The following is a 27,738-nucleotide window of genomic DNA, read 5'->3' on the forward strand; positions in this document are numbered from 1 at the left end:
TCACACAAAGGAATGGGGCGCCACTAACTTTTATCACACATCACAGCAATGGCTTTTTTTGTTTTGTTTTGTTTTATTTAACAATGAAAGTGGCATTTCAAGTACAAGTCCTTTAGCCTGTTGTACAGCCTCACTCCTCTCCTCACTTCCTAGGGAGTTGTTTATGTAATAATGTGACTGGGTTTTTCTGTGCTGAAGATACATTTCTACTGAAGCATTTATTCTCTTCTTTGGAGTTCTTTGTTAGGAAGGCTCTAGTATGAAGCAGTTATATGAGATTATGGGAGAAGTCTCTTCAGTGAAACTTCTCCCATAATCTCATATAACTGCTTCACACTATCCTGAAAAATCATTAGTATCATATTCTAACGAACTCAACCTGCTGACAGAAGGCAATTCAAATCACATGACTCCTAGCTATGCTCCACTGGATAGGGAACCTGATTTCAGAGAAGCAAATGTTCATGATTTGATATAAACAGTTGGCCCAACTGTCAGCCTGACAGAAGAAAAGAGGGCTTTCACAGGATCACAAAGCTGCCTAGATATCATTGTGGAGAAATCAGAGGGAATCTGGACTTACTAGAATGGCTAACGTTAAAAATAAATTTATAAACAAACAAGTAATCAATATTTAAATACATAAACATACAAATAATCAACAACTCAAAACAACTAGAGTTCTCAGACATTGCTAGTGGGAATGCAGTATGGTATAGCCCCTTTGTAAACAGGTTAGCAGTTTCTTATGAAGTTATTCATACTCTTACTGTATATCCCAAAACTATTTAAGAGAAATGAAAACATGTACCCATGCAAATATCTATATGTAAATATTTATAAAAGCTTTATTAATAAACAATAAAAGTTGCAAATATTGGTGAATAGATAAACAAATTGTGGTATATTCATACAATAGAATACTACTCAGCAATAAAAAATAACAGACTATTGATATATGCAACAGCATAGATAAGAGTCAAAACCATTAAACTAAGTGAAAGAAGCTATACACAAGTTCCTTCCATATTTAGTGGAACTCATCTCCAGCATTACTCAGCATATAAAGGGCAAAAAATCCATCTGTGGGAAATAAGTCATTAGAAAAATAAAGATTGCCCATAAAAGAAATTATAGTACATCAAACTGTCACTAAAGTGATCATTTAGGAGTAATTGTGATTTCATATAAGAACTTTTAAATTCTTTCCATTTTATGCTGAGGAATAGACTGAAGAAATAAAAATGGAGTTATTATAGTCAAGCTGCTAAATTGCTAAAATCAAACAGGTTAAAGTATGAGGAAATGATTCTATTCTTGTTTTAACTAGCCTAGAACTTAAACTTTTGAACTTTCCAGTCCTGCTTCAATGACTATATATACATCAAACTTCCGGATAACCTTCTGATTACCACCTGAAGGACTAAGGAAAGACTGTTCGGGTATCGAGACAACTTGACATCCATTATCCAGACCACCAATCATCTAGAGGACTACAATCTCAGACAAATCCTGAGTCTAAGAAGGCTGGACTGATTCTTCTCAAGAATGAGATAAGAAGCCTCAGCTTTTCTTTTTTCTTCAGAACACTCTAGGTATTGCCTAGTTGTGTTTCCAGTATGCAAACTCTATGATCCTTGAATAAATCTTTATCACTTATTTCTAGCAAAATTTCCAGACACTTTTTGAGTTCATTTAACAATACTAACTAAATGTCCAAAGATAACTTTTTGTTATAAAATCATAACTACTTATATTTCAGTTAATTCTGTATTAGGACAATGAAAAAATCTCTATTTACTTTGTTACATTCTCAAATATATGTTGCAGTTTCCATACAAAAATGTCTCTTTAAGTGTATATATATATCTGGAAGGAGGATGAGATGCCACTCACTTTATTTCTAAGTAGTTTTCAAGGAATGGAAAGTAGGTCAACAGCTCACTATATGCACAGCTTTGTGGAAAGTAGTGGACAGGCCACAGAGATGGGAAGGGGCAGAAAAAGAAAAAGAGAGATTCGTCATAAAAATGGCGGCGTGAGATAAGCCTCTGTAAAGCTCCCTTGGAACTTACAACTAATCGGACAACAATAACTCCACAAAGGACTCCCTGCACAACAGACAGGCAAGACGAAGCGGCCCACTACTGAATTCACCTGCAGGTGGGCGAATCGCGCCAGAGAAGGAGGAGGGAAGGGAGAAGTGCGGGGACTGAGCTGGGCGGGCGCAAGACAGAGACCTAGCTCAGTGCTCTGAGCTGCCTGCATCCTGGAACTACCGCAGCTGCGGAAGAGGGAAGAACTCGGACTGCTAGGGCTCCGCTTACAGCCCACAGGGCTGAGGGGGCAGCATATAACACGGCAGAACCCAACGCTCACGGCAGAGACCTTGGAGAAAATACTGAGGGAAGAAGGCTGAAAACGGTGGTTTAAGCCCTCACAGCCCAGCAGAGAACAGAAGCCTTAGGCACTGAGACAAGCCGCCCCCTCTCTACACTTCCAGAGCTCACCCCACCCTCAACTGCCCGGTGCTAGAAGCGATAAAGTAGCAGTGTCAGATCAAAATGACAGGATATTTGCTGTTCTGAGAACTGTGGACCGCAGAAACAGATTCTCAGTCCAACTAGTTCCAGCAAAGGGGAGGGAGCTGTGGAAGCAGGACCAGCTGTGGTGGTGGTCGCTGCCATTGCTCTGGGCGACCTCTCACAACTCACCCCGCCCCTGAACCCTCCTATCTGGGTGGATCCCTGTAGGAGTAAACAGAACTGGTGAAACATACGGGCTCAGAATCTGGTGCAGAATGAGCTTTGGAACTTCAAAAGCTTTCCGCACCCCCACAGGGATGTGGTGCCTTGTGACACAGGTGAACTATTAACAGAGGAGAGGCCCATCTCCCAGAGAATACCCCCATTGTGTGAGAAGCTGGAATAGTGCAGAGAAAACATAGCACTACTGTGTGAGAGAGGAAAAAAAGGCTGCAGTTGGAGAGAAAATAAAACATTCTACCAACAAGTATTGGAAAACAAAAGAAAGACCTCTTCTTAATAACCTGTTGCAGAACCCACTTCTGTAGATGTCTAGGAAGAGAAATGACAAATCAGTAATTGCCATGAATAACCAGGCAACAAGACAGCTCAGAAAGAACGTGAAAAGTCTCCAGAAAAGAAACTTAAAGATATGGAAATATGTGACTTAAATGACAGAGAATTCAAGATTGAAGTTCTGAAAAAACTCAACGAGATGCAAGAAAACAGAGACAGGCAGTTTAATAAACTCAGAAACACGATCAAAGAACATTAGCATTTTATGAAAGAGATTGAAATTTAAAAAAAGAACCAAATGGAAATGCTGGAGATTAAGAACTCAACAGAAGAAATTAAGAATGAAATAAACAGCTTAGGTAGTAGAGTTGACAAGATGGAGGAAAGAATCAGTGACATTGAAAATAGAAACCTGGAAATGACACAGATGGAAGAAGAGACTTGAGACTTAAAAGAAATGAAAGAACTCTACAAGAACTTTCTGACTCTATCAGAAAGAGCAATATAAGAATAATGGACATACCAGAAGGAGAAGAAAGAGAGAAAGGAACAGAGAATATATTTTAAAAAATTGTTAATGACAACTTCCCACATTTGTGGAAAGAACTGGATCCTCGAATCCAAGAAGCAAATAGAAGACCTAATTACCTCAATCCCAACAGGCTTTCTCTAAGGCACATTGTATTGAAGCTGTTTAAAATTAACACCAAAGAAAGAATCTTCAAAGCAGCCAATGAACAGAAGACGGTAACCTACAAAGGAAAGCCCATTATATTATCATCAGATTTTTCAGCAGAAACTCTACAAGCCAAAAGGGAGTGAAACCAAATATTCAAACTATTGAAAGAGAGAAAGTATGAGCCAAGAATAATATATCCAGCAAAGATCTCCTTTAGATATGAAGGAGGAATAAAGACCTTTCCAGACATACACAAGCTAAGGGAATTTTCTAATACACGACCTTCACTAAAAGAAATACTAAAGGAGGCTATTAGACCACCATCAACAGGGACAATTTGTGGCAACCGAAACATAAAAAGGGGGAGAGTAAAGGCCAGAACCAGAATATGGGAATGGAGAAAATAAGCGTGCTGAAGAAAATGAAATACTCTATCAAATTTTCTTTTACATAAACTTAAGGGTAACCACTCAAAAAAAATCCAGAACTGAAATATATACTGCAATAAAAGAAGAACAGAGGGAAACATCATAGAATACCACCACACAGAAATAATACACAACAACAAAAAGGCAAAGAAACAATGGAGATACAACCTTACCAGAAAACTAAAGATACCTAAAATCAAAAGTCCTGGACCAGATGGCTTCACCAGTGAATTCTACAAAACCTTCAAAGAGGATCTAATACCAATCCTGCTCAAACTCTTCCAAAAAATTGAAGAAGAGTCAGTACTCCCTAACTCATTTTATGAGGCCAACATTACCCTGATACCAAAACCTGGTAAGGACAACACAAAAAAAGAAAACTAAACACCTATATCTCTGATGAATACTGATGCAAAAATACTAAACAAAATTTTAGCAAATCGAATACAACAATGCATTAAAAAGATTATTCATCATGACCAAGTGGGGTTCATCCCTGGGGCACAAGGATGGTTCAACATCCACAAATCCATCTACGTGATGCATCACAGAAATCAAATAAAGGACAAAAATTATATGATTTTATCAATTGATGCAGAAAAAGCATTTGACAAGATACAACATCCATTTATGATTAAAACACTTAATAAAATAGGTATAGAAGGAAAATACCTTAAATAATAAAGGCCAATTATGACAAGACCTCAGCTAATCTTATAATTAATGGTCAAAAACTAAAGCCCTTTGCTCTAATTTCAGGAACACGACAGGGCTGTCCCCTATTACCTCTGCTTTTCAAGTTTTCAACATAGTGTTGGAAGTCCTTGCCACAGCCATGAAGCAAGAGAAAGAAATAAAAGGCATCCAAATTGGGAATGAAGAAGACAAAATACCCCTCTTTGCAGATGACATGATGCTATATATAGAAAACCCTAAAGACTCCATCAAAAAGCTTTTAGAAACAATCAACGAACACAGTAAAGTTGCTGGCTACAAAATCAACGTACAAAGGTCCATTGCATTCCTATGTACTAACAATGAAATCTCAGAAAAAGAAATACAAAAAAACAATTCCCTTTGGAATTGCAGCAAAAAGAATAAAGTACCTAGGAATAAACTTAACCAAGGATGTGAAGGACCTATATGCTGAAAATTTTAAGACATTTTTGAAAGAAATTGAAGAAGACAAAAAGAAATGGAAAGACTTTCCGTTCTCATGGATTAGAAGAATCAACATAGTTTAAATGGCCATATTACCCAAAGCAATATACAGATTTATTGCAACCCCACCAATATCCCAATGTCATTTTTTAAAGAAATAGAACAAAAAATTATCAGATTTGTTTGGAACCACAAAAGACCCCGAATAGCCAAAGCAATCTTAAGAAAGAAGAACAATGCTGGAGGTATCACACTGGCTGACTTTAGCTTGTACTACAGGGCTACAATAAGCAAAACAGCATGGTATTGACAGAAAAACAGACACATATACCAATGGAATAGAATTGAGTACCCAGAAATAAAACCACATAAATATGGACAGAGAATTTTGACAAAGAAGCTAAAAACATACAAAGGAGGAAAGACTGCCTCTTCAATAAATGGTGCTGGGAGAATTGGTTAGCCACATGCAAAAGAATGAAACTGGACTGTTATCTGTCACCATGTACCAAAATTCATTCAAAATGGATGAAAGACGTAAGCATAAGACCTGACACAATAAACTGCATAGAAAAAAACATAGGTACTAAACTTATGGACCTTGGGTTCAAAGAACATTTTATGAATTTGACTCCAAAGGCAATGGAAGTAAAAGCTAAAATAAACAAATGGGACTATATAAAACTTAAAAGCTTCTGCACAGCAAAAGAAACCATCGACAAAATAAAGAGGCAACCGACTGAATGGGAGAAGATTTTGCAAACAGTGCCTCCGATAAGGGGCTAATATCCAGAATATACAAGGAACTCATGAAACTCAACAACAAAAAAACAAACAACCCAATTGAAAAATGGGCAGAGGACCTGAAGAGACATTTCTCCAAAGAGGACATTCAAATGGCAAATAAACATATGAAAAAAATGCTCAACATTGCTAATCATCAGAGAAATGCAAATGAAAACCACAATGAGATATCACCTCACCCCAGTCAGAATGGCTATCATCAACAAGACAAATAGTAACAAGTGTTGGAGAGGCTGTGGAGAAAAAGGAACCCTCATACACTTGTTGGTGGGAATGTAGAATTGTGCAGCCGTTATGGAAGGCAGTGTGGAGGTTCCTCAAAAAATTAGGAATAGAATTACCATATGACCCAGCAATCCTTTTCCTGGGTATCTACCCAAAAAATCTGAAAACATTTATCCATAAAGACACGTGTGCTCCAATGTTCTTTGCAGCTTTGTTTACAGTGGCCAAAAATAGAAACAACCAAAATGTCCTTCAATAGATGAATGGATAAAGAAGTTGTGGTATATATACACAATGGAATACTATTCGGCAGTAAGAAAAGATGATATAGGAACATTTGTGACAACATGTATGCATCGTGAGAGTATTACGCTAAGTGAAATAAGTCAGACAGAAAAAGCTGAGAACCATATGATTTCACTGATATGTGGTATATAAACCAAAAACAACAAAAGAACAAGACAAACAAGTGAGAAACAAAAACTCATAGACACAGACAATAGTTTAGTGGTTACCAGAGTGTACGGAACTTTTGAGGGGTGGAAGATGAGGGTAAGGAAAATCAAATATATGGTGATGGAAGGAAAACTGATTCTGTGTGGTGAACACACAATGGGATTTATAGATGATGTAATATAGAGTTGTACACCTGAAATCTATGTAAATTTACTAACAAATGTCACCCCAATAATTTTTTTTAAAAAAAGAGACACACAAGTGAAATCATCTAAAGGTGGACAAATTTGGCAGGCAAGGGAAGGTGAAATGGAAAGTGCAGAGATGCAGGCGATGCAGGCGCAGGATGCAGACAAGAGGTTGGATCTCTGAGTGCCTGCATTCCGGAACTACCACAGCCATGGGAGAGGGAAGATCTCAGACTGTTAGTGCTTCGCTTATGGCCAACAGTCCCACCTGAGGGATCAGCATATAACATGGACGAGCCCAACACTCACGGCAGAGACCTTGGAGCAAAGACTGAGGGAAGAAGGGTGCAAACATCAGTTTAAGCCCTCACTGACGAGCAGAGAACAGAAGTCTTTGACACTGAGCCTAGCTGAACCCTCCCGACCCTCCCAGAGCTCTCATCCCCCACTCTCCGAATGCTAGAAACCAAAGAATAGCAGTGTCAGAGAAAAACAACAGAATATTTGAACTTCTGAGTACTGTGGTCAGGAGACATGGACTCGCAGCCCAACTAGTTCCAGGAAAGGGGAGGAAGCATTCATTGCATGACTAGCTGTGCTGGTGGTTGCTGCCATTGCTCTAGGCCACCTGTCACAACCCACCCTACCTCTGTCTCCACCTATTTGGGTGGATCCCTGCAAGAGTAAACAGAATCACTGAAACACACAGGTCCTGAATCTGGTGCAGGAAAAGCTTTTGATCTTCAGATGCTCTCCATATCCCTCCACAGAGCCAGTGTCCTGTGATCTAGGCGAACTGTTTATAGAGGAGAAGCTTGCCTTCCAGGGAATTCCCCCATTGTGTAAGAAGCCAGAACAGTGCAGAGAAAGTATAACACTACAGTATGAGAGAGAATAAAAGGCTGCAGTCAGAGAGAAAATAAAACATTCTACCAAAATCTACAGGAAAACAAAAGAAAATATTTTTTCTATAGATGCCTACAAAGAGAAATAATAATTCATTAATTGCCATGGATAACCGAGGTAGCAAGGCAGCTCTGAAAGAAAGCAAAACATCTCCAGAAAATGAACTTAAAGACTTGGAACTATAGCCTTAAATGACAGAGAATTCAGGACTGTAGTTCTGAAAAAACTCAACCAGATGCAAGAAAACACAGACAGTCAGTTTAATGCACTCAGAAACACAGTCAAAGAACAAAATGAACATTTTATCAAACGGATTAAATTTAAAAAAAAAAAAGAACCAAATAGAATTTCTGGAGACTAAAAACTCAATAAAAGAAATGAAAAAGGAAATACCTAGATTAGGTAATAGAGTAAACCAGATGGAAGAAAGAATCAGTGACATTAAAGACAGAAATCTAGAAATGACACAGATGGAAGAAGAAGAGAGTGACTTAAAAGGAATGAAAGAAATTTACAAGAGCTTTCTGACTCCATCAGAAAGGTTAACATAAGAATAATGGGCATACCAGAAGGAGAACAAAGGGACAAGGGAACAGAGAGTATATTCAAACAAAGAGTCAATGAGAGCTTCCCAAACGTGTGGAAAGAACTGGATTCTCAAATCCAAGAAGCAAATAGAACACTGAACTACCTCAATCCCAACAGGCCTTCTCCAAGGCACATTGTATTGAAGTTGTCAAAAATTAACGACAAAGAAAGAATCCTCAAGGCAGCCAGAGCAAAGAAGACAAGATGGTAACCTACAAAGGAAAGCCCATTAGATTACCATCAGATTTTTCAGCAGAAACTCTACAAGTCAGGAGGGAGTGGAATCAAGTATTCAAACTATTGAAAGAGAGAAATTACGAGCTAAGAATAATATATCCAGCAAAGATAACCTTTAGATATGGAGGAGGAATAAAGACCTTTCCAGACATACAAAAGCTGAGGGAATTTTCTAACACATGACCAGCACTACAAGAAATATTGAAGGAGGCTATTTGACCAGCATTAATGGGATACTTTGTGACAACAAAAACATAAAAGGGAAGAGGGTAAAGGACTGAACCAGAATACGGGAATGGAGAAAGTAAGCATGCTGAAGAAAATGGAATACTCTAAATATGAAACTTTCTTTTACATAAACTTAATGGTAACCACTCAAAAAAAAATCCAGAACTGATTATAACATAAAAAAATAACATAAAAAATATAACATAAAAACATGATTATAAGATAAAAAAAGAAGAAATAAAGGAAAAAAACAGGGAATACCACCACACTGAAATAATAGACAGCAACAAAAAGTCAAAGAAACAATGGAGAAACAGTCTTACCAGAAAACCAAAGGGAGAATGATAGCAAATCTTCATATACTGTATTTCCCTGAAAATAAGACCTAACTGGAAAATAGGCCTTAGCATGATTTTTCAGGATGCTTGTAATATAAGCCCTACCCCCAAAATAAGCCCCAGTTAAGATCATCAGCCAAACGGTTGTGTTTAATGTGTGCATTGCAACCCATGATAGACGTATTGAATTGTAAAATAATAATATTAATATATAATTAAATATAAATAAATAATATTATTAACTCTAATACTTAAAATACATGATAATATAAATCATCATTAAGTATTTGTAAATACCCAAGCAGGCACCTTTAGATGAGAGATAAATGCCTATGTAAACAGATTAACTTGAGACTTATTGCCGAACGACCAATCAGAGTACAGACACAATGCATGAATAATGCACGCATTCATAATGAATGGATATAGTTGTGTCTGATATGTATCTTCATAATTCAATACGTCATGTGTTCTAACAGATGTATTTAATGCACTATGTGAAATAAAGAAACGTTTTCTGAATTTTGGTGCCTGCAAGTTTTTGTCTCTTTTGTGTGGACCATCATTCTTAAATGTCATCACTTTTGTTGCCACTTCTGTCTCATAAGTCTTCAATTAACACTTGATTACATGGTAAATTTAAAGGGAATAATATTTTGACCCCCAGTCAAGATGAGTGCAAAAACAAAGAGCTATTCCTTCGAGGACAAGAAAAGAATCCTGGAGGGCTCAAGGGGCAAGAATCTTATGGCTTTCTGCAAAGAGAAGACATTGGATCTTTGAATGGTCTAAAAATGGTGAGCAGAGTACGACAACCTCAGTTAACAGGGGGATGAGCGAAATGCTAAGAAGCACAAGTGTGGATCAGGTGGGCAACCATTATTTCCTGAGCTGGAAGACATCATCTGTGAATGGATTGCTGACAGAAGAGGAAAGACTTTAGTTGTGCGCAGGGCTGATATTCAAGCATTTGCCCTTGCAATGGCACCACAGTTAGAAATATCCCCAGAAGAATTCAAAGCAGCACAACACTGGCTGGATGGCTTCCTTCAGGGACTTGAACTGTCTCTAAGATTGACTACATTGTTCAAGCTGGAAGATACTGAAGTTATTAAACGTGCACTTGCAATCAAGTCCTTTGTTGATGCCATCGACTTTTCTAAATACCAACTCTCCAACTTGATTGCTATGGATGAAACTGCAGTGTTTATGAGCCAAAGATCTCAAACGACAATTGGTCAAAGAGGTGCCTCATCAATCTATATAACCTCCACTGGTCATGACAGTGCATGTGTTACCTGTATTTTGGCAATTCATCTGGATGGAAAGAAAGCCCCAACTCTAATCATCACTAAGGGCAAGAAAGATAAGGTTGAACGTGTTTCAGGCATTTATGATCTTGAAACCAAAAATGCCTGGTGCACACAAACAGTTATAAGGAAGTGGGTTGATTTAATGCTGCCACTTGTTTTGCAAGGTGGCCAAAGAGGTCTGCTAGTCTGGGATTCAGCCAACACTCACTGTGCTAAAGACATTAAGAATTTCCTCACAGAGAGAAGAATAGGTCAAATAATGATTTGCGCAGGAATGACCACCTATCTCCAGACTCTTGATATTGCAATAAACAAGACATTCAAGGACCATTTGCACATGGAAATCAATGACTACACTGAAAATAGAATGAAGAGAAATCACTGTGGAAACTTTGTGAAGCCTAGCCTGCAAGAGATCATGACTTGGGTGAAGAATTCAAGGGATAAAATCACTGACAGCTGTTTTGCCAATGAAATATGAGCAGGCTACATAGACAAGAAGTGATCATTTAAGGAGAGCTCTATTGCTGGACATGAGAGATTGGAGCCAATGGTTCTACAGGAAATGGAGTTGCAAGGAATTCAAGCCGGAATTTGAGGTTTGGAGAGTTATGATGATGTTCCAGAAGAAAATGACATGACTCTATTTGAATAAATGTAGATTTTTGTACATGAATAAATGAATAAATTTAGAGTGTTGTACATGAGTAAACATAAAATATTGTACGTGAAAAAATAAGACATCCCCTGAAAATAAGCCCTAATGTGTCTTTTGGAGCAAAAATTAATACAAGACCTGGTCTTATTTTCAGGGAAATACAGTATCAATAATCACCCTAAATGTAAATGGACTGAACTCATCAACAAAAAGGCACAGAATAGCAGATTGAATTGAAAAACTAAACTCAATCATATGCTGCCTCCAAGAGACACATCTCAGCTACAAGGACAAATATAGATTCAAAATGAAAGGATCAAAATTGACATTCCAAGCAAAGAAGGTGTAGCCAACTGATATCAGATGAAACAGACTTCACAATAAAAAAGGTAACAAAAGACAAAGATGAATATTTCATAATGATAAAGGGGACTATACAACAAGACTATACAACAGTCATCAACATTTATGTCCCCAACCAGAGAACACCAAAATATACCAATCAACTGCTAACAGAACTAAAGGGAGATATTGACCAAAACACAATTATATGAGGGGACCTAAGTACATCATTGACAGCTATGGATAGATCATTCAAAAAGAAAATAAATAATGAAATAGCAGCCCTAAATGACACATTAGATTAAATGGACATAATTGACATTCATAGAGCACTTCATCCTAAAACACCAGACTATATATTTTTTCTAGTATACATGGAACATTCTCAAAGATAGACCATATATTGGGACATAAAACTAGCCTCAGCAAATTTAAGAAGATTGAAATCATACCAAGCATATCCTCTGATCACAAAGCTTTGAAATTGGATATTAACTGTGAAATGAAAGCAGGAAAACACAAATATATGGAGATTAAACAACATACTTTTAAAGAACGATTGGGTCAAAGAAGGAAGAAGAGGAGAGATCAAAAAATACATAGAAACAAATGACAAGGAAAATACATCCTACCAAAACTTTGGGGATACAGCAAAAGCAGTTTTAAGAGGTAAATTTATATCACGATAGGCTTATTTCAAGAAACAAGTAAAATCCCAGAACATAACCTCACGTTACACCTTAAAGAATAGAAAAAGAAGAAAAATTGAAAACCAAAAACAGCAGAAGTAAGGAAATAATAAAAACCAGAGCAGAACAAAGTGAAATAGAGAAGAAAAAGACAACAGATTAATTAATGCAACACAGAGCTAGTTCTTTGAAAAGATTAATAAAATTGACAAACCCTTGGCTAGACTCTCTAAGATAAAAAGAGAAAAGACACAAATAAAGAAAATCACAAATGAAAGAGGGGAAGTTATCACAGATGTCACAAAAATATAAAGTATTATCCAAGAGTACTATGAAGGAGTATATGCCACAAATTCAATAACCTAGAAGAAATGGACATGTTCTTAGAAACATACAGCTTTCCTAGGGTGAATCAGGAAGAACTGGGAAATCTAAAGAGACCAATAACCAGAAAGGAAATTGAATCAGCCATGTGAAACTTTCCCAGACGCAAACGTCCGGGACCAGATGGCTTCACTACTGAATTCTACCAAACTTTCAAAGAGGATCTAATACCTGTCCTACTCAAACTCTTCCAAAACATTGCAGAAGAGACAATATTCTTGAACTCATTTTATGAGGCCAACATTACCCTAATACCAAAACCTGGTAAGGATAACACACAAAAAAAGAAAATTGCAGACCAGTGTCTCTGATGAATACAGATGCAAAAATCCTAAACAAAATTCTAGCGAATCGAAAGCAACAATGCATGAAAAACATTATACATCATGACCAAGTGGGGTTCATCCCAGGGGCACAAGGATGGTGCAACATATGCAAATCAATCAATGTCATACACCACATACACAAAATAAAGGACAAAACATCATATGATTATATCAGTAGATGCAGAAAAAGCATTTGACAAGATATAACATCTATTTAGGATTCAAACACTTAATAAAATAGGTAAAGGAGGAAAATACCTTAACATAATAAAGGCTATCATTATAACATCACTTATAACATTATAAACATTATAAACCCTCAGCTAACATCATAATTAATGGTGAAAAACAAAAGCTCAATATTCAGGAACACGACCAGGCTGTCCCCTATCACCTCTGCTTTTCAACATCATATTGGAAGTGCTAGTCAGAGCAATCAGGCAAGAGAAAGAAATAAAAGGCATCCAAAAAGGGAATGAAAAAGTTAAATTGTCACTCTTTGCTGATGAATGATGCTACATGTATAGAGAACCCTAAAGAATCCAGCAAAAAGCTATTAGAAGCAATAAAAAAAATACAGTCAATTTGCTGGCTACAAAATCAATGTACAAAAGAGCATTGCATTCTTATATACTAACAATGAAATCTCAAAAAGAAATGAAAGTAACAATTTCTTTTGCAATTGTAATAAAGGAATAAAATACCAAGGAATAAACTTGAAGAATGTGAAAGACCTATACACTGAAAACTAGAAGACATTTTTAAAAGAAGTTGAAGAAGACACAAAGAAATGGAAAGACATTCTGTGTTCATGGATTGGAAGATTCAACATAGTTAGTCAAATGGCCATATTACCCAAAGCAATATACAGATTTAATGTAATCCCCATCAAAATTCCATTGGCATTTTTTAAAGAAATAGAACTAAAAATTATCACATTTGTTTCGAACTACAAAAGACCCCAAATAGCCAATGCAATCCTAAGAAAAAAGAACAATGCTGGAAGTATCACACTCCGTGGCTTCAGCTTACACTACAGGGCAACAATAATCAAAACAGTATGGTATTGACAGAGAAACAGACACACAGACCAATGGAATAGAATTGAGAACCCAGAAATAAACCACATAAATATGGACAGATAGTTTTTGACAAAAAGCCAAAAATGGAGAAAAGACAGCCTCTTCAATAAATGGTGCCGGGATAATTGGAAAGCCACATGGAAAAAAAACAATGAAACTAGACTGTTATCTGTCACCATGTACCAAAATTAATTCAAAATGTATTAAAAACTTAAACATTAGACCTGAAACAATAAACTGCATTGTAGAAAACATGCATACTAAACTTATGGACATTGGGTTCAAAGAGCATTTTATGAATTTGACTCCAAAGGCAAGGAAAGATAAAGCTAAAATAAATGAATGGGAGTGTATCAATGTAAAAAGCTTCTGCACAGCAAAGAAACCATCAACAAAATAAAGAGGCAACGAACCGAATGGGAGAAGATTTTTGCAAACAAAGCTTCTTATAAGAGGTTAACATGCAAAATATATAAGGAACTCATACAACTCAACAACAACAAAAGAAACAATCCAATTAAATAACGAGCAGAAGACCTGAAGAGACATTTCTCCACAGAGGACATACAAATGGCCAATAGACATATGAAAAAATGTTCAACATCACTAATCATCAGAGAAATGCAAATAAAAACCACAATGAGATATCATTTCACCCACTTATAATGGCTACCATCAACAAGACAAATAGTAACAAGTGTTGGAGAGGCTGTGGAGAAAAAGGAACCCTCATACACTGTTGGTGGGAATGCAAATTTGTGCAGCCACTGTGGAGGTTCCTCAATAAATTAAGAATAGAATTATCATATGACCCATCAGTCCCTCTCCTGGGAATCTACCCAAAAATGTGAAAACATTTATCCATAAAGATATATGTGTTCCAATGTTCATTGAAGCTTTGTTTATAGTGGCCAAAACATGGAAACAACTCTAAGTGTCCTTCAATAGATGAATGGATAAAGAAGTTGTGGTATATGTACACAGTGGAATACTATTCAGCCATAAGAAAAGATAAACAGTACCATTTGTGACAACATGGCTGGATCTTGAGATTATAATGCTAAGTGAAATAAGTCAGACAGAAAAAGTAGAGAACCATATGATTTCACTGATATGTGTTATATAAAACTGAAAATAAAAAAAGAACAAGATAAACAAATGAAGAAACAAAAACTCATAGACATAGACAATAGTTTAGTGGTTACCGGAGGGTAAGGGGAAGGAGGTTTGTAGAAGAGGGTAAAAGGGGTCAAATATATGGTGTAGCTTACATAATTGTACACCTGAAATCTATGTAACTTTACTGACAATTGTCACCCCAATAAACTTTAATTTAAAAAAAGAATACCCTGTTGAAAAAGAAACCAAATAAATAAATAAATAAATAAGTTATGACAAGCAATACCTGGCACATAACTCAACATACGATTCCACCAACACCACTACCATCTTCATCACAGCTACATCTTCATTATCATAATTGTCATCTCACCGGTACCCAGCATAATACCTGTGTATATACTGTTTCCCTGAAAATAAGACCTATCTGGACAATCAGCTCTAATGCGTCTTTTGGAGCAAAAATTAATATAAGACCCGGTCTTATTTTACTATAAGAAGGGGGTAATATAATGTAATATAATATAATATAATAAATACTGGGTCTTATATTAGTTTTTGCTCCAAAAGGTGCATTAGAGCTGATTGTCTGGCTTGTTGTTGTTTTTTTTGGGAAACAGGGTAGCAGGCACTCAAATGTCAAATTGACTTGAGTTCCAAAAATATATATATATATAATAATTGTTTCTTTAACATCAAATGAGCACAGACATCTTATTACTCATTTACAGACTTATACGTCTATATAGACAGGAATTGCAATGACAATGACTACGTTTGCATATAATAATTTCATTTTATTTAAAGTTAATAAACAAAAATGGAAATTTTTCAAATTGGTTAACTTAGCAAAAATCAAGAGAGGCACCACTAGAGGAAGCTCTGTTCAAGGGTTGGCAACAATAATGATGCCATTAGTACAGGATATTTTTTTTTTTTTAATTAAAAGATATTGGGGTGACAATGGTTAGTAAAATTACATAGGTTTCAAGTGTACAATTCTGTAATACATCATCTATATATCATATGTGTGTTCACCCCCCATAGTCAGTTGTTCTATCACCATACAGAGGGTGCCAAAAAAAATGTATACACATTTTAAAAAAGGAAAAAGCTGTATTAAATGTAATACTCAATACATACCAATAACAAAAGATGAATACAAGTCGTGTTTGACTTCTGCAATGACAAGAGGTGCTGAAAGTGGTTACCATCAGCATCCAGACACTTCAGATTATGGCAAACTACTGCTTGAGTATAGATAATGTCTCTTAAAATGTGTATACATTTTTTTGGCACCCCCGGTATATTTGGCCCCATTTATTTTCATCTCCCACTCCCCTTCCCCCTTACCCTCTGGTAACCACTAAACTATTGTCTGTGTCTATGAGTTTTTCTTTCTTTATTTCTTTGTCTTGTTCCTTTGTTGGTTTCAGTTTTATATCGTACATATCAGTGAAATCATGTTTCTCAACATTTTATGTGTGACTTATTTCGCTTACTAGCATAATAATCTCAAGATTATCATCGATTTTGAGTAAAAATTATTAGAGCTTACTGAAATCATTCAGCTTCTGGAAGGATCATTCATGAAAAAAAACAACAGAGACATTCAAAATTAATTAGAAAAATATTGAAGAAGTAAAAATATTTTCAGGACTTTAGAGAGAAACTCACTCCTCCAACTCTCTCAGGAGAGTAAAGGCCCAGCAGTGGTTTTGTCCCTGCTAGACAACGAAGTTACCTGTGTCTTTGCTCCTGTGCTGTATAGGCTAGTGGTCCGTCCCATGGCAGCAGCACTTGGTATGCAGAAGAAAAATGAAGAAATCATGTTGCTGAGACCATGAGCCAAAAACTCCTATAAGATTGATAATGGGAGGCTATATCATTTCTTAATAACAACTTTCAGAGAACACAGGTGCAACTTGTCAAAGAATGAGATTTGTTTGTATTCAATTTCTGTTCTCTCCACTAGTTATGATTTAACCATTTTAAAACAAAACAAAACAAAACAAAAAGCTAATATTTATTGAGTGTTTACAATGAGCTAGAAACTGTCCCAAGCACTTTACTCATTTAATCCTCATAAAAACCTTATAGGAAAGTACAAGTTATTTATTGTCTCTGTTGCTAATTTCTCTCCTATCTTTTAAATCACTATAATCAAGGCTTTTGTTCCTTCCATTCAATGACCTCCACAATGGTAAATTCCTACCTTACTTGGCCTAAAAGCAGCATTTGACACAATCACTCATTTCCTCCTCAAGTGCTCCTTCTAGGTCCTTCTAGGACCTCACACCCACCTCGTTTCCTCCTACCTCCTTGGCCACACTTCTCAATTTCTTTTGTAGTTCCTTCTCATATAACCAATCACAAATATCTATATCTTAGCTACCCAAATACACATTAACAACTCCAAAACTATATCTCCAGCCTTCTGAACTTCAGACTTATATAGCCAACTTGCTACTCACTCATGTCCATTTGGATAGCTAACAGGTATCCCAAACATAACTGGGTCTACTATCCCAACCTGGTCCTTCCACATTCTTCCCCATCTCAAGTTCCAAATGCTTGGGCCTAAAGTTTCACAGATACTACAGTCATGTGCCTCTAATGACATTGTAGTCAATGACAGACCACATATGAGGTCTGACAATTATGTTTGCAAACTTTCCGCTGTGCACTTACATTGGCAGCACTGTACAAACAGCTTGGTAAGGGTTTCATAACCTTAGTATATCAGTGTCTCATCACTGTGTTCCTGTCAATGTGTGGTTGTGTCTTTCTGAGTGGCATTCATTATTATTTTGCATGTTTTTGTGTGCCATTCCAAGAATGTCTGAGCTTGAATTAGAGTAATAAACAAACATTAAATTTCTTGTTAAACTTGGCAAGAATGGAAGTGAAATCAGGAACATGTTAGTCCAAGTTTATGGGGATAATATCATGAAGAAAATGGCAATGTACAAATAGATTAAACATTTTTCTGAGGTGAGAGAACACATCACTGATGAAGAGAAGTCAGGGCAGTGAGAAACAAGCAGAACAGATGAAAACATTGCAGAAATTCATTGAATGGTGTATCAAAACCATCAGCTGACTGTGAGAAGCATAACAGATCAAGTAAACATAAATAGAGAAACAGGAAAATTTTAACTGAAAATCTTGGCATGAGAAAGGCATGTGCATAAATTGTCCTGAAGGAGCTCATCGATGAACAAAAGCAAAGGAGAGTTGAAGTTTGCCAAGACCTTTTCATGATGTTTTGGGCCATGTTATCAATGGTGATGAAACATGGGTGTACCAATACAACCCTGAAACAAATTGTCAAAGTACCCAATGGAAGTCACCCAACTCTCCATGACCAAAACAAGTTCTGTCAGTCCAAATGAAGAGTCAAAAATGATGTTGCTAACATTTTTTGATATCAGAGGGATTATTCATTATGAATTTGTGCCAACTGGACAAAGAGTTAACCAAGTTTACTGTTTGGAAGTGCTGAAAAGGCTGCGTAAAAAAGTTAGATGAAAACGACCTGAACTTTTCGCCAACAATTCATGGCTATTGCATCAGGCCAATGCTCCAGTTCACACAACATTGTCTGTGAGGGAGTTTTTAGCCAGTAAACAAATAACTGTATTGGAACACACTCCCTACTCACCTGACTTATCTCCCAATGACTTTTTTCTTTACCTGAAGATAAAGGAAATATTGAAAGCAATACATTTTGATGATATCAGAACATCAAGTATAATATGATGACAGCTCTGATGGTTATTCCAGAAAGAGTTCTAAAATTGCTTTTAAGGGTGGACTAGGTGCTGGCATTGGTGTATGGCTTCCCAAAAGGAGTACTTCAAAGGTGACCATAGTGATATTCAGCAATGAGTTAACGTAGCACTTTTTCTAGAATGAGTTCACGAACTTAATTGTCATACCTCATATATGAGAGTAGTCCCATAGGATTATAATAGAGCTGAAAATTCCTATCACCTAGTGACATCATAAGCATTGTAACATTGTATTGCAACATATTACATTTGTGATGATGCTGGTGTAAACAAAACTACTGCACTGCCAGTCATATCAAAGTATACAGCATATATAGTTATGTACATTATGTATTACCTGATAATAATTATAAATGACTATGTTCCCCATTTATGTATTTACTATACTATACCTTTTATCATTATTTTAGCATGTACTCTTTCTACTTATTAAAAACCTTTTGCTATAAAATAGTACATCCTTTGATGCTTGTAAGCAGCCTCATACATTTTGTGTTTACCATGTTTCTTGATTGTGTTATTTTATCTTGTGCTTGGTTTAATCACATGTTGTTTTATATAGTAATATGCTGTACAGGTTTGTAGCCTGAAAGCAATAAGCTGTACCATATAGCTTAAGTGTGCAGTAGGCTATACTATCTAGCTTTGTATAAGTATACTCTGTCATGTTTGCACAATGACAAAATTTCCTAGCAATACATTTCTTAGAATGTATCCCTGTTGTTAAGCAGCACATGACAGTATTATTGACCCCTTCCCTTTCTCCCAGATTGTATCCACATTCAATTCAGAATCTGTCCACTTCCCATCTCCTCAATTGCTACATCCTGGTCCAAATCATCGAATTTCACCTGGATTATTGCAAAAAGCTCCTAATGTTTTCCTGCCTCTCCTGTTGCCAGTAAACAACAAATATCTCAGCTCTTGTAGAACTGGTATTCTAGTGAGGAAATGCTGAAAATAAACAAGATTAATACAGAAAGTAAAGCAGGGGAGGGAGTGGAAAATCTTGAGTTTAGGACTTTAGCTTACCAATGAAGTCCTCCCTGAGAAGGGAACATTTATTTGAATAAAGGAGGCATGCATATATCTGGAAGTGGGGGGATACAGTTCCTGGAAAAGGGAAGGGCAAGTACAAATATCCTGAGCCAGAAACATGAGAGGGTTCAAGGAAAAGCAAGGCAACAAGTGTGGCTAGAACAGAGTATAAAAGGCATATGAGATCAGAGAGAAAAAGGGATGGTGGCCTTACATGGGCCTTACATGGTAAACCTTGGTTAATAGATTATTCATGAGTATGAGGGGAAGCCACGGGGAGGTTCTGAGATGAAGAGAGAAATGGTCTGTGTTATTCACTGTTATATCCGTTGTCCTTAGACCAGTGTCTGGTACATTAGTAGTATTCAATACAGATCTGTTGAATAAATAAATCTGCTTTTTTACAGATGACAAAACTGGGATACAGAAACAATTAAGGGTACATAGTATCAGAGTGAGATTTAAACACAGGTAATTTGGCATTCTTAACCAGTATTCAGCAGATGTCTCTTCAGACTGACAGGAATATAAGGCCACAGGGCTTAAAACAAGATACTGGCAGAATTATGATCAACGTTATCTTCATCCTTTGGTATTATTCTAAAAATAGACTCTCACATCCTTTAGTGTTTTTACTAAGAAGAATAATACTAGTATTATTTGTACTTTAAAATCTATAATTTTTAAAAGTAAGTATGCAATGATAAATATATTTAGATTCTCTCATAAAAGCAAACTAAAAAGAATACCAAGATGGCCTTTTTCCTAAAAATAAATGAAAATTGTAAACCAACCCATGAAGTCCAGATTTTTAGCTTTTTCTAAATGATTTAGAGATTTTTCTTTTGTTTTCTTACACCCATTCTTGCTATACACTTAGGAAAGTTATATTTTTCATAAGTTCAGCATTTGTAGGACCTGGGAATGCACAATACAATGACACAAAAGCTATGGAGAGGGGCTGGGGCATACTCCACCTGGTTGTCATCAATTGAATATTTGAATTTTTTGGCAGATCCTTGAGCAAGAGCCAGTGAGGCCACATAGCCTACAAGTGCCACTCCAAAGGCTTCTGTGATTATTGCAGAGAGGACATTCATTGAGGGAGCTTTAGGTGGAGGAATTCTGTGGAATGAAATACCATAGTGAAGGCATCAATTTTCATGTAATTTCTATAACAAGTTGCAATGAATTCAACTATGATAATGACTCTAATTCTACATAGAACAAGTAAAATACCCATGAGAAAACCAAGCAGCCTTGCCGTTTGAAGTCCTTTCTTTTTAACATTATTTAGCAGAAAAGCAAAATCACAAGGAACACCACAGGGAAAACTCTATGCATCTGTCATTTACACGCAGGGAATTCAGGTTACATTACAGGAATTCTAACTAGACAAAAATGTCCTGTATCAGAACAAAAGCATATATGGAGCATACTTTCATTTAAATCTTTCCAAATATTTATTTGGCTGGCATTAGGGACAGTATTCCCTGCCTTGAATACCATAGTGGTTTATGAAAACACTAGTTTACTGTGAACTACAATTCTTGAGTTAATCCCTAAATTTGCATTGAGTTCATAATCTTAATTATATTTTTAACTTTCACAGCACACTTAACTATGCATCACGTATGTTAAGAAAAATGTGTATAAAGGCTCCATCTACCCTCTGTTGCAAAATATAGGAACACAGTTAACCGTTTCTCAGTTTTAAAGAACTATTTAAAATATTTCTTTCAACTAATACCTACCCATTGTCTTGTTGTCTTTTGAAAACCACTTGAGCTAAGCATGGTATCATCATTTATTTATCCCAGTGATTCTTTGGGAGACTTACTTCCTCTCAAAAAAAAACAAAAACAAAAACAAAAAAAACACACAAAACTTCCCCTGCGGCAAAATTAGAAGAAAAGGAAAGAGAATTCATGCTGACTTAATACCTAGTATATAAATAGAGTGCTCAGCCCTTTAATAGTATTAGCTGCATGGAGAAGAAACCATTTTGAGAAAGGTTAGGTAATGTATCCAAATCACAGAATGAATGGTAGAGCTGGGATTCAATCTCAGCTCCATCTAATTTCAATGCTACCCTCTTTCTTTGATTCCTTAAAAGGTTTGGTCTGGAAAAGCCACTCAAAATAAAGGACAATTAGAATGGATAGAAGAGATGCATGATTTTTTTACTCACTTGCTAAAGTTTACTACCAAACAAATTGATTTGTATAATTAGAGGCCCTAAAATATATGTTATACAAAAGTGCTACCATTTCAAAGTATAAAAACTTTTGTTTCATGAAAATTGATCTTTCCTAATTATTAATAATAATCAACTGATCTAGAAAGAAAGAATAAACTGACTTTTAAAGGTGGAAATGTATATAACCCTTTAGAAAACACAAGTTGATTCAGATAATCAACCATTAGTCTGTAACTGCATAAAGGCTGAAGATTCTTTTTAATTATCTTTTTAATCTCTGAAAATTTTCTACTTTGCCTCCATTCTAATGTAGTTAGAAATCAAAATTTTGGATTACAAGATTGAAATACAGAGGATTCAGAAACTATAACTTTACCCCAAATTTATAAATATTGGTGTGTATACAGCCCATCAGAAGGAAATAACCATCTTGTCCCATAGATGCCTTTGTTTTCTTTCAGGCTATATTTGGAACAACGTTTTATCCTTTTAGGGTAAACACTTTTTGTTAACCTTCCTCTTGGTTTCCAGAGAAAGGCTTTAAGACAGGTAGAGAACAATGCCCTCTTCTCCAGTCCACGCTGTCCCTCACCATTATATACTACCCAGGCCTACGGGTTTACTGTTTCAGATAATGCTTGTATACATAAGTATATGTGAGTGGAATGGAGAAGACTAAATCCTGCAGCATGACTCTAATTTGGAAATTGAATGCCCTCCATTTATTTTCCAAATATCATTGTCAATAATTTCCAAGTTTTTTACCTGAAGCAATTCTGTATAATATATTTATTAACTTTCCTAGTTATAGGTAAGTAGTCTAAGAAGTTACTGTTTTTCTAAATGCATAGTTTGTTTTTATCATTTAAAATAGAAATTAATTAGAATTTTGTCCCCTACATGGACTTTAAAAGAATAAAATCCATACCACCTACCAACAGTCCCTTCCACTATCAAAAACAAACAAACAAACAAACAAACAAACAAATAAGAAAAATGACTATATTACCCTTTTGGAATATGACCAACTACTTCTAATCCATATGTGTTTTCCATGTTGGTACAATAGCAAGCAAATGATGCAGCAATAATCTGGTGGTTCCATTTGAAAAAAGAAAAAGAAAATTATTACTAGCCTTTCAAACTTCTTTTTAAAAACTATTTTTAAAAGTAAATATTGTTCATGTGTCTCATGATCATCAAGAGTAATGTAGTATTTGTACAGATTTTTAAAAATTAAGAAATTTAAAAATAAAAAAATCCCTCTGAAATTTGAGAGCACTTTATTTGCAGTCTCAAAAAATAAATGGCTTTCCCATAATATGATTTTTGTGGAGTTTTTTTCTAATAGCCTACCCTGCCTATTTAATACCCTACCCTGGGACCACCCACTTATGCATAATTTTGAAGGGGAGCAAAACAAAGACTATAGGGGTGTGTGTGTGTGTGTGTGTGTGTGTGTGTGTGTGTGTGTGTGTGTAAGACATCACAATCAACCTAAACACTTTTCTTTTGTGACATGAAGGGATGATTTATAAAATAGCATGTTTTGAGATATTGCATCAATGTTCTTAATATAGGTTAGTAATTAATAATGATTTACAGTTTCCTTGCAGATTTTGAGCTTTTACTAATTCTTGAAGTAAAATATACTCCAGAGAGTCTCAGGTACCCTACACTCTGTTATATGGTATGATAGATGACATATGACATATGACAAGCAAGATTAAGTGTTCTCTGCTTATATCCACGATCACCTTTAAATGCATGTTCAGAACCTAGGTCAGCCTTTGTCTTACCAGCCATGCCACCTAATGTTTTCCATTTATTTTTATAATCCCTTTTCATTCTTCTGATAGTTTTAATAGGTACTGGAAATTTCACATGGTTATGGTATCAGTTTGGTATCAGTTTAGAATTATTTATACAAGGTATGATACAAAAATACAGTGAGTGTTTAAATAAAAAAAATATTACAGTAAAAGACACACTGCCATAATCCCCTCAAAATACTCCCATCATTCTTGCCACTTTCTGAAGCAGTTCTGGAAGTCCTCTTTCATCAGTGTCTTTAGTTGCACTGTGTGGCTGCCTCAATGTCCTTAATAAATTCAAAACATTTACCTTTCATGGTCATTTTAACTTTGGGGAAGAGCCAGAAATTGCACAGTTCCAGATTTGGTGAATAAAGTGGAGGAGGACACACTGTAATGTTTTTACTTGACAGAAATTGCCAAACCAGAAGTGATGTATGACATGGAGCCTTTCTGTTGTGATCGAGAAACACAGTGAATGCTGCTGCCAAGTGCCATCCAATGAAGTGGCAGGGATCTTCAACATGGGAAATGGTGCGTGGAACCTTAGTAACAGTGTGTGACAAGTTTCAACTTGTTTGGTGCAGTCAGTTGGGTGTGAGCTATGGTTGAGAGAAGGTGTAGTTTAAAGTGTTCCATAAATCATCCACCTTCACGATGACATTCCGTGTCACACATAGCTTCTGGTATATGGCAATTTCTGTCAAATAAAAATGTAATGGTGTATTCTCCTCCACCTTATTCACCAGATCTGGCACAGTGAGATTTCTGGCTCTTCCCCAAACTCAAAGTGATTCAGGACATTGAGGCAGCCATGACAGTGCAACTAAAGACACTAATGAAAGAGGACTTCCAGAACTGCTTCAGAAAGTGGCAAGAACGATGGGATAAGTGTGTTCAAAGTGAGGGGGAGTGTTTTGAGGGGGATTAATGGCAATGTGTCTTCTACTGTAATAATTTTTTAGTTTAAATATTCACCATATTTTTTAATCACACTTCATCTACTATACTTTTGTTAAAAAGAGACACACCAATATTCTATTTAAAGTACAAATTCAGCATATCTATGGCCAGAAAAATCATATAGCAAAATCACACTAGCAAAATAAGGAATATTTAATTATTAATACCCTACTTATAAATATTGTGATATAATAATATTTTCTAAATGAGATAGTAGTGGTTAAAAATATAGGCTATTAGGTTAGAATTAGAAGTATTAACATATTCAAAAATTCCTAACTCAATTAATAAATTTAATTGCTAATAATTTTCATGAAATATTTATATCAGGTTAGAGAATACTGTGAGCTATAAAGAAAAACGTACTATAGCCACAAGATCCTCCATCATTATTGAAAATGGAAGCATACATGATGTTCAATACACATAACGAATATTAAAATTAAGCAACCTAAGCCACTGAATTGGACTTTTAGACAGGATCTTACTTCCTCACTATATTTCTTTAACATAATTAAACTTCCTTTATCAGTCCACTCATTGGTCTGTCTTCGATATTATATGTGTGTATAAGGCTAGAGCTACTCTTAGACCTGTGTAAGAGAGGAACCTGTCCCAGGCAGGCTTTATGATTTAGAGGGCTCTACTGTGGCCCTTCTCTGTTTTTGAGCCCTCTTCATTGGATTGGAGCTTTGTGAGGGCAAATGGATATGCCCAACTCAAACCTGTACCCTTCTTTCTGAACCACACTCTGGATAATCAGGAATATATAATTTCCTGCCCAAATGTCCCCAAACCTGTTTCCAGAGTATATTCCCCAAGTCTATCCTCCCACTGTGATCCAAGGGAAGACTAAGGAACAGGTGTGGTGGTAGAAGAGTGAAGAGGTGTTTGGAGCCTGTATAGTGGAGCAAGGATAGATGATAGATAGATGATAGATAGATAGATAGATAGATAGATAGATAGATAGATAGATAGATAGACAGACAGACAGATAGATGATAGATAGATAGATAATATAAATACAGATATAGATATGGATATATAGATATACATCAATCCCCTTGTAGGTGGGATACAGCTGGAGTAGGAAGAAAAGGGGCGGACCAAGGGGTTGGCTCCCCCCATGCTGCCATATTCTGGCAGAACTCAAATGATCAGGTGAATTCTTTATTCTAACTTGCCTTTCAAGGTAATCGTTAAGGTGTTTTAGTCAGATAGGGAAGGAGAACCTGTTTTATTTAACATTTTGAAGTGTAACTTTTAAGTTATAGTTTGCCTTGGGTCTTGCAAATATTAAGGACAACACTGTGTAAAGATTACCTTATACTTTTTAATAAGGATAATTCTTATTATTTTTACATTGAATAAGCAACTGTTTAAATGCTAGCTCAAGGTTCTTCTTCCCTGAGTTTATTTTCAATTCTGGCTTCATGAAACTTATGTAATAAAGCTTCCAAACATATGATAAGAATTTCTTAATGCCTACAGAACTTTGGAATAAAATAAAATGGTTCACAGTTGTTGCTGTAATAACTACCAATAATCATAGTACCTTCCAATTTTATGGCTTATTTGAAATAGAAACACACACATGTAATATAGATCACATGTGTCAAACATATCTCCACAAATTATCAAGAGTATAGAATCATACAAGGCCTAATTATGGAAAGAAGCCATCCATCTTAGTTTTACACAAATAAGCCATATCCCTTAGAGACAGTTTTTAATGTGGTAACCTTATACATTTACATAAACTTACATCATTTAAGCATGATAAAGGAATATTTCAATAAGTGAAATTATTTAGACATGGCTTTTCATATACATGTATAAACCAAAGACCATTAAAAAATACTAAAGCCAACTAATGATAAGTTAGTAGACTGCGGTTGTGTTAACATTTCCTTTCCAATTTAAGGCTTTTAGTTAAGAGTTCTCAGTAGAAGCTCTTGAAATTTCAAAATGTATCTTTTAATGTTATAAACCTTTATGGAGCACAGTATAATTTATTGCTTTGCCAAGTACAACAACAACAAAAATATCTCAGACAATCAACCCTGGCCAGTGAAAATTATGAGTAGCCTTTCAATAAAGCAAAATTAGGTCAGGAAAAAAGTGTTAATAGATCTGCCAATCATTAATGGGCATTTGTAAATTGATAATATTTCTATGCATATCATACAGATGTCAAATCATTACAATGTGGTATGATTTTGTTATTGCTTAAGGGAAAATCATGACAGAGATCTTTTGATTTTCACCCTTAGAAATGTCTCCATAATCAAAATCTTAGGTTATATGTTTTCTTATTTATGTAAAAAAAATTACAAGCATATGAGAAATGGTGTGTAAATGGAAAACATGTGTGCCTCCTTTTTAAAATTATTGGGTCAAAATGTTTCCTGTTCTTGGCTTCCAGATCAAAATGGCGGCATGAGGTGAGCCTCTGTAAAGCTCTCCTGGAATTTACACCTAATCGGACAACAGTAACTCCACAAAGGACTCCCTGCACAGCAGATAGGCAAGACGAAGAGGTCCACTACTGAATTCATCTCCAGGAGGAATTACCTGAAAGTGCGCGCTGATTGCGAGCAGAGGAGGAGGCAGGACAGCAAAGTGGAAGCGCGACAGCCTCCCCACGGCGGAGCCGAGGCCCGAGGGCGACCGCCACGCGGCCCGCAGGACATAGCGGAGACTCCTGGAAGGTTTGCTTTGGGGTGCGCTAGTTGGG

At 36.0% G+C, this 27,738-nt stretch overlaps 1 protein-coding gene across 1 annotated transcript in view; it reads right to left on the reverse strand.

The window, feature by feature from the left end:
* SLC26A7 (solute carrier family 26 member 7) overlaps positions 1 to 27,738 on the reverse strand; it is a gene marked incomplete at both ends in the record, with an annotated part of 294,025 nt that overhangs the window by 101,601 nt on the left and 164,686 nt on the right. Inside the window, 3 exons of the mRNA XM_081070238.1 lie at positions 16,937 to 17,050; positions 21,002 to 21,149; positions 23,234 to 23,316. Coding sequence (XP_080926364.1) covers positions 16,937 to 17,050; positions 21,002 to 21,149; positions 23,234 to 23,316 — 345 coding nt within the window. The remainder of the gene's footprint in view (positions 1 to 16,936; positions 17,051 to 21,001; positions 21,150 to 23,233; positions 23,317 to 27,738) is intronic.

Source organism: Rhinolophus hipposideros, assembly GCF_964194185.1.
Source record: "Rhinolophus hipposideros genome assembly, chromosome: 13".
Classification (NCBI taxonomy): Eukaryota; Metazoa; Chordata; class Mammalia; order Chiroptera; family Rhinolophidae; genus Rhinolophus; species Rhinolophus hipposideros.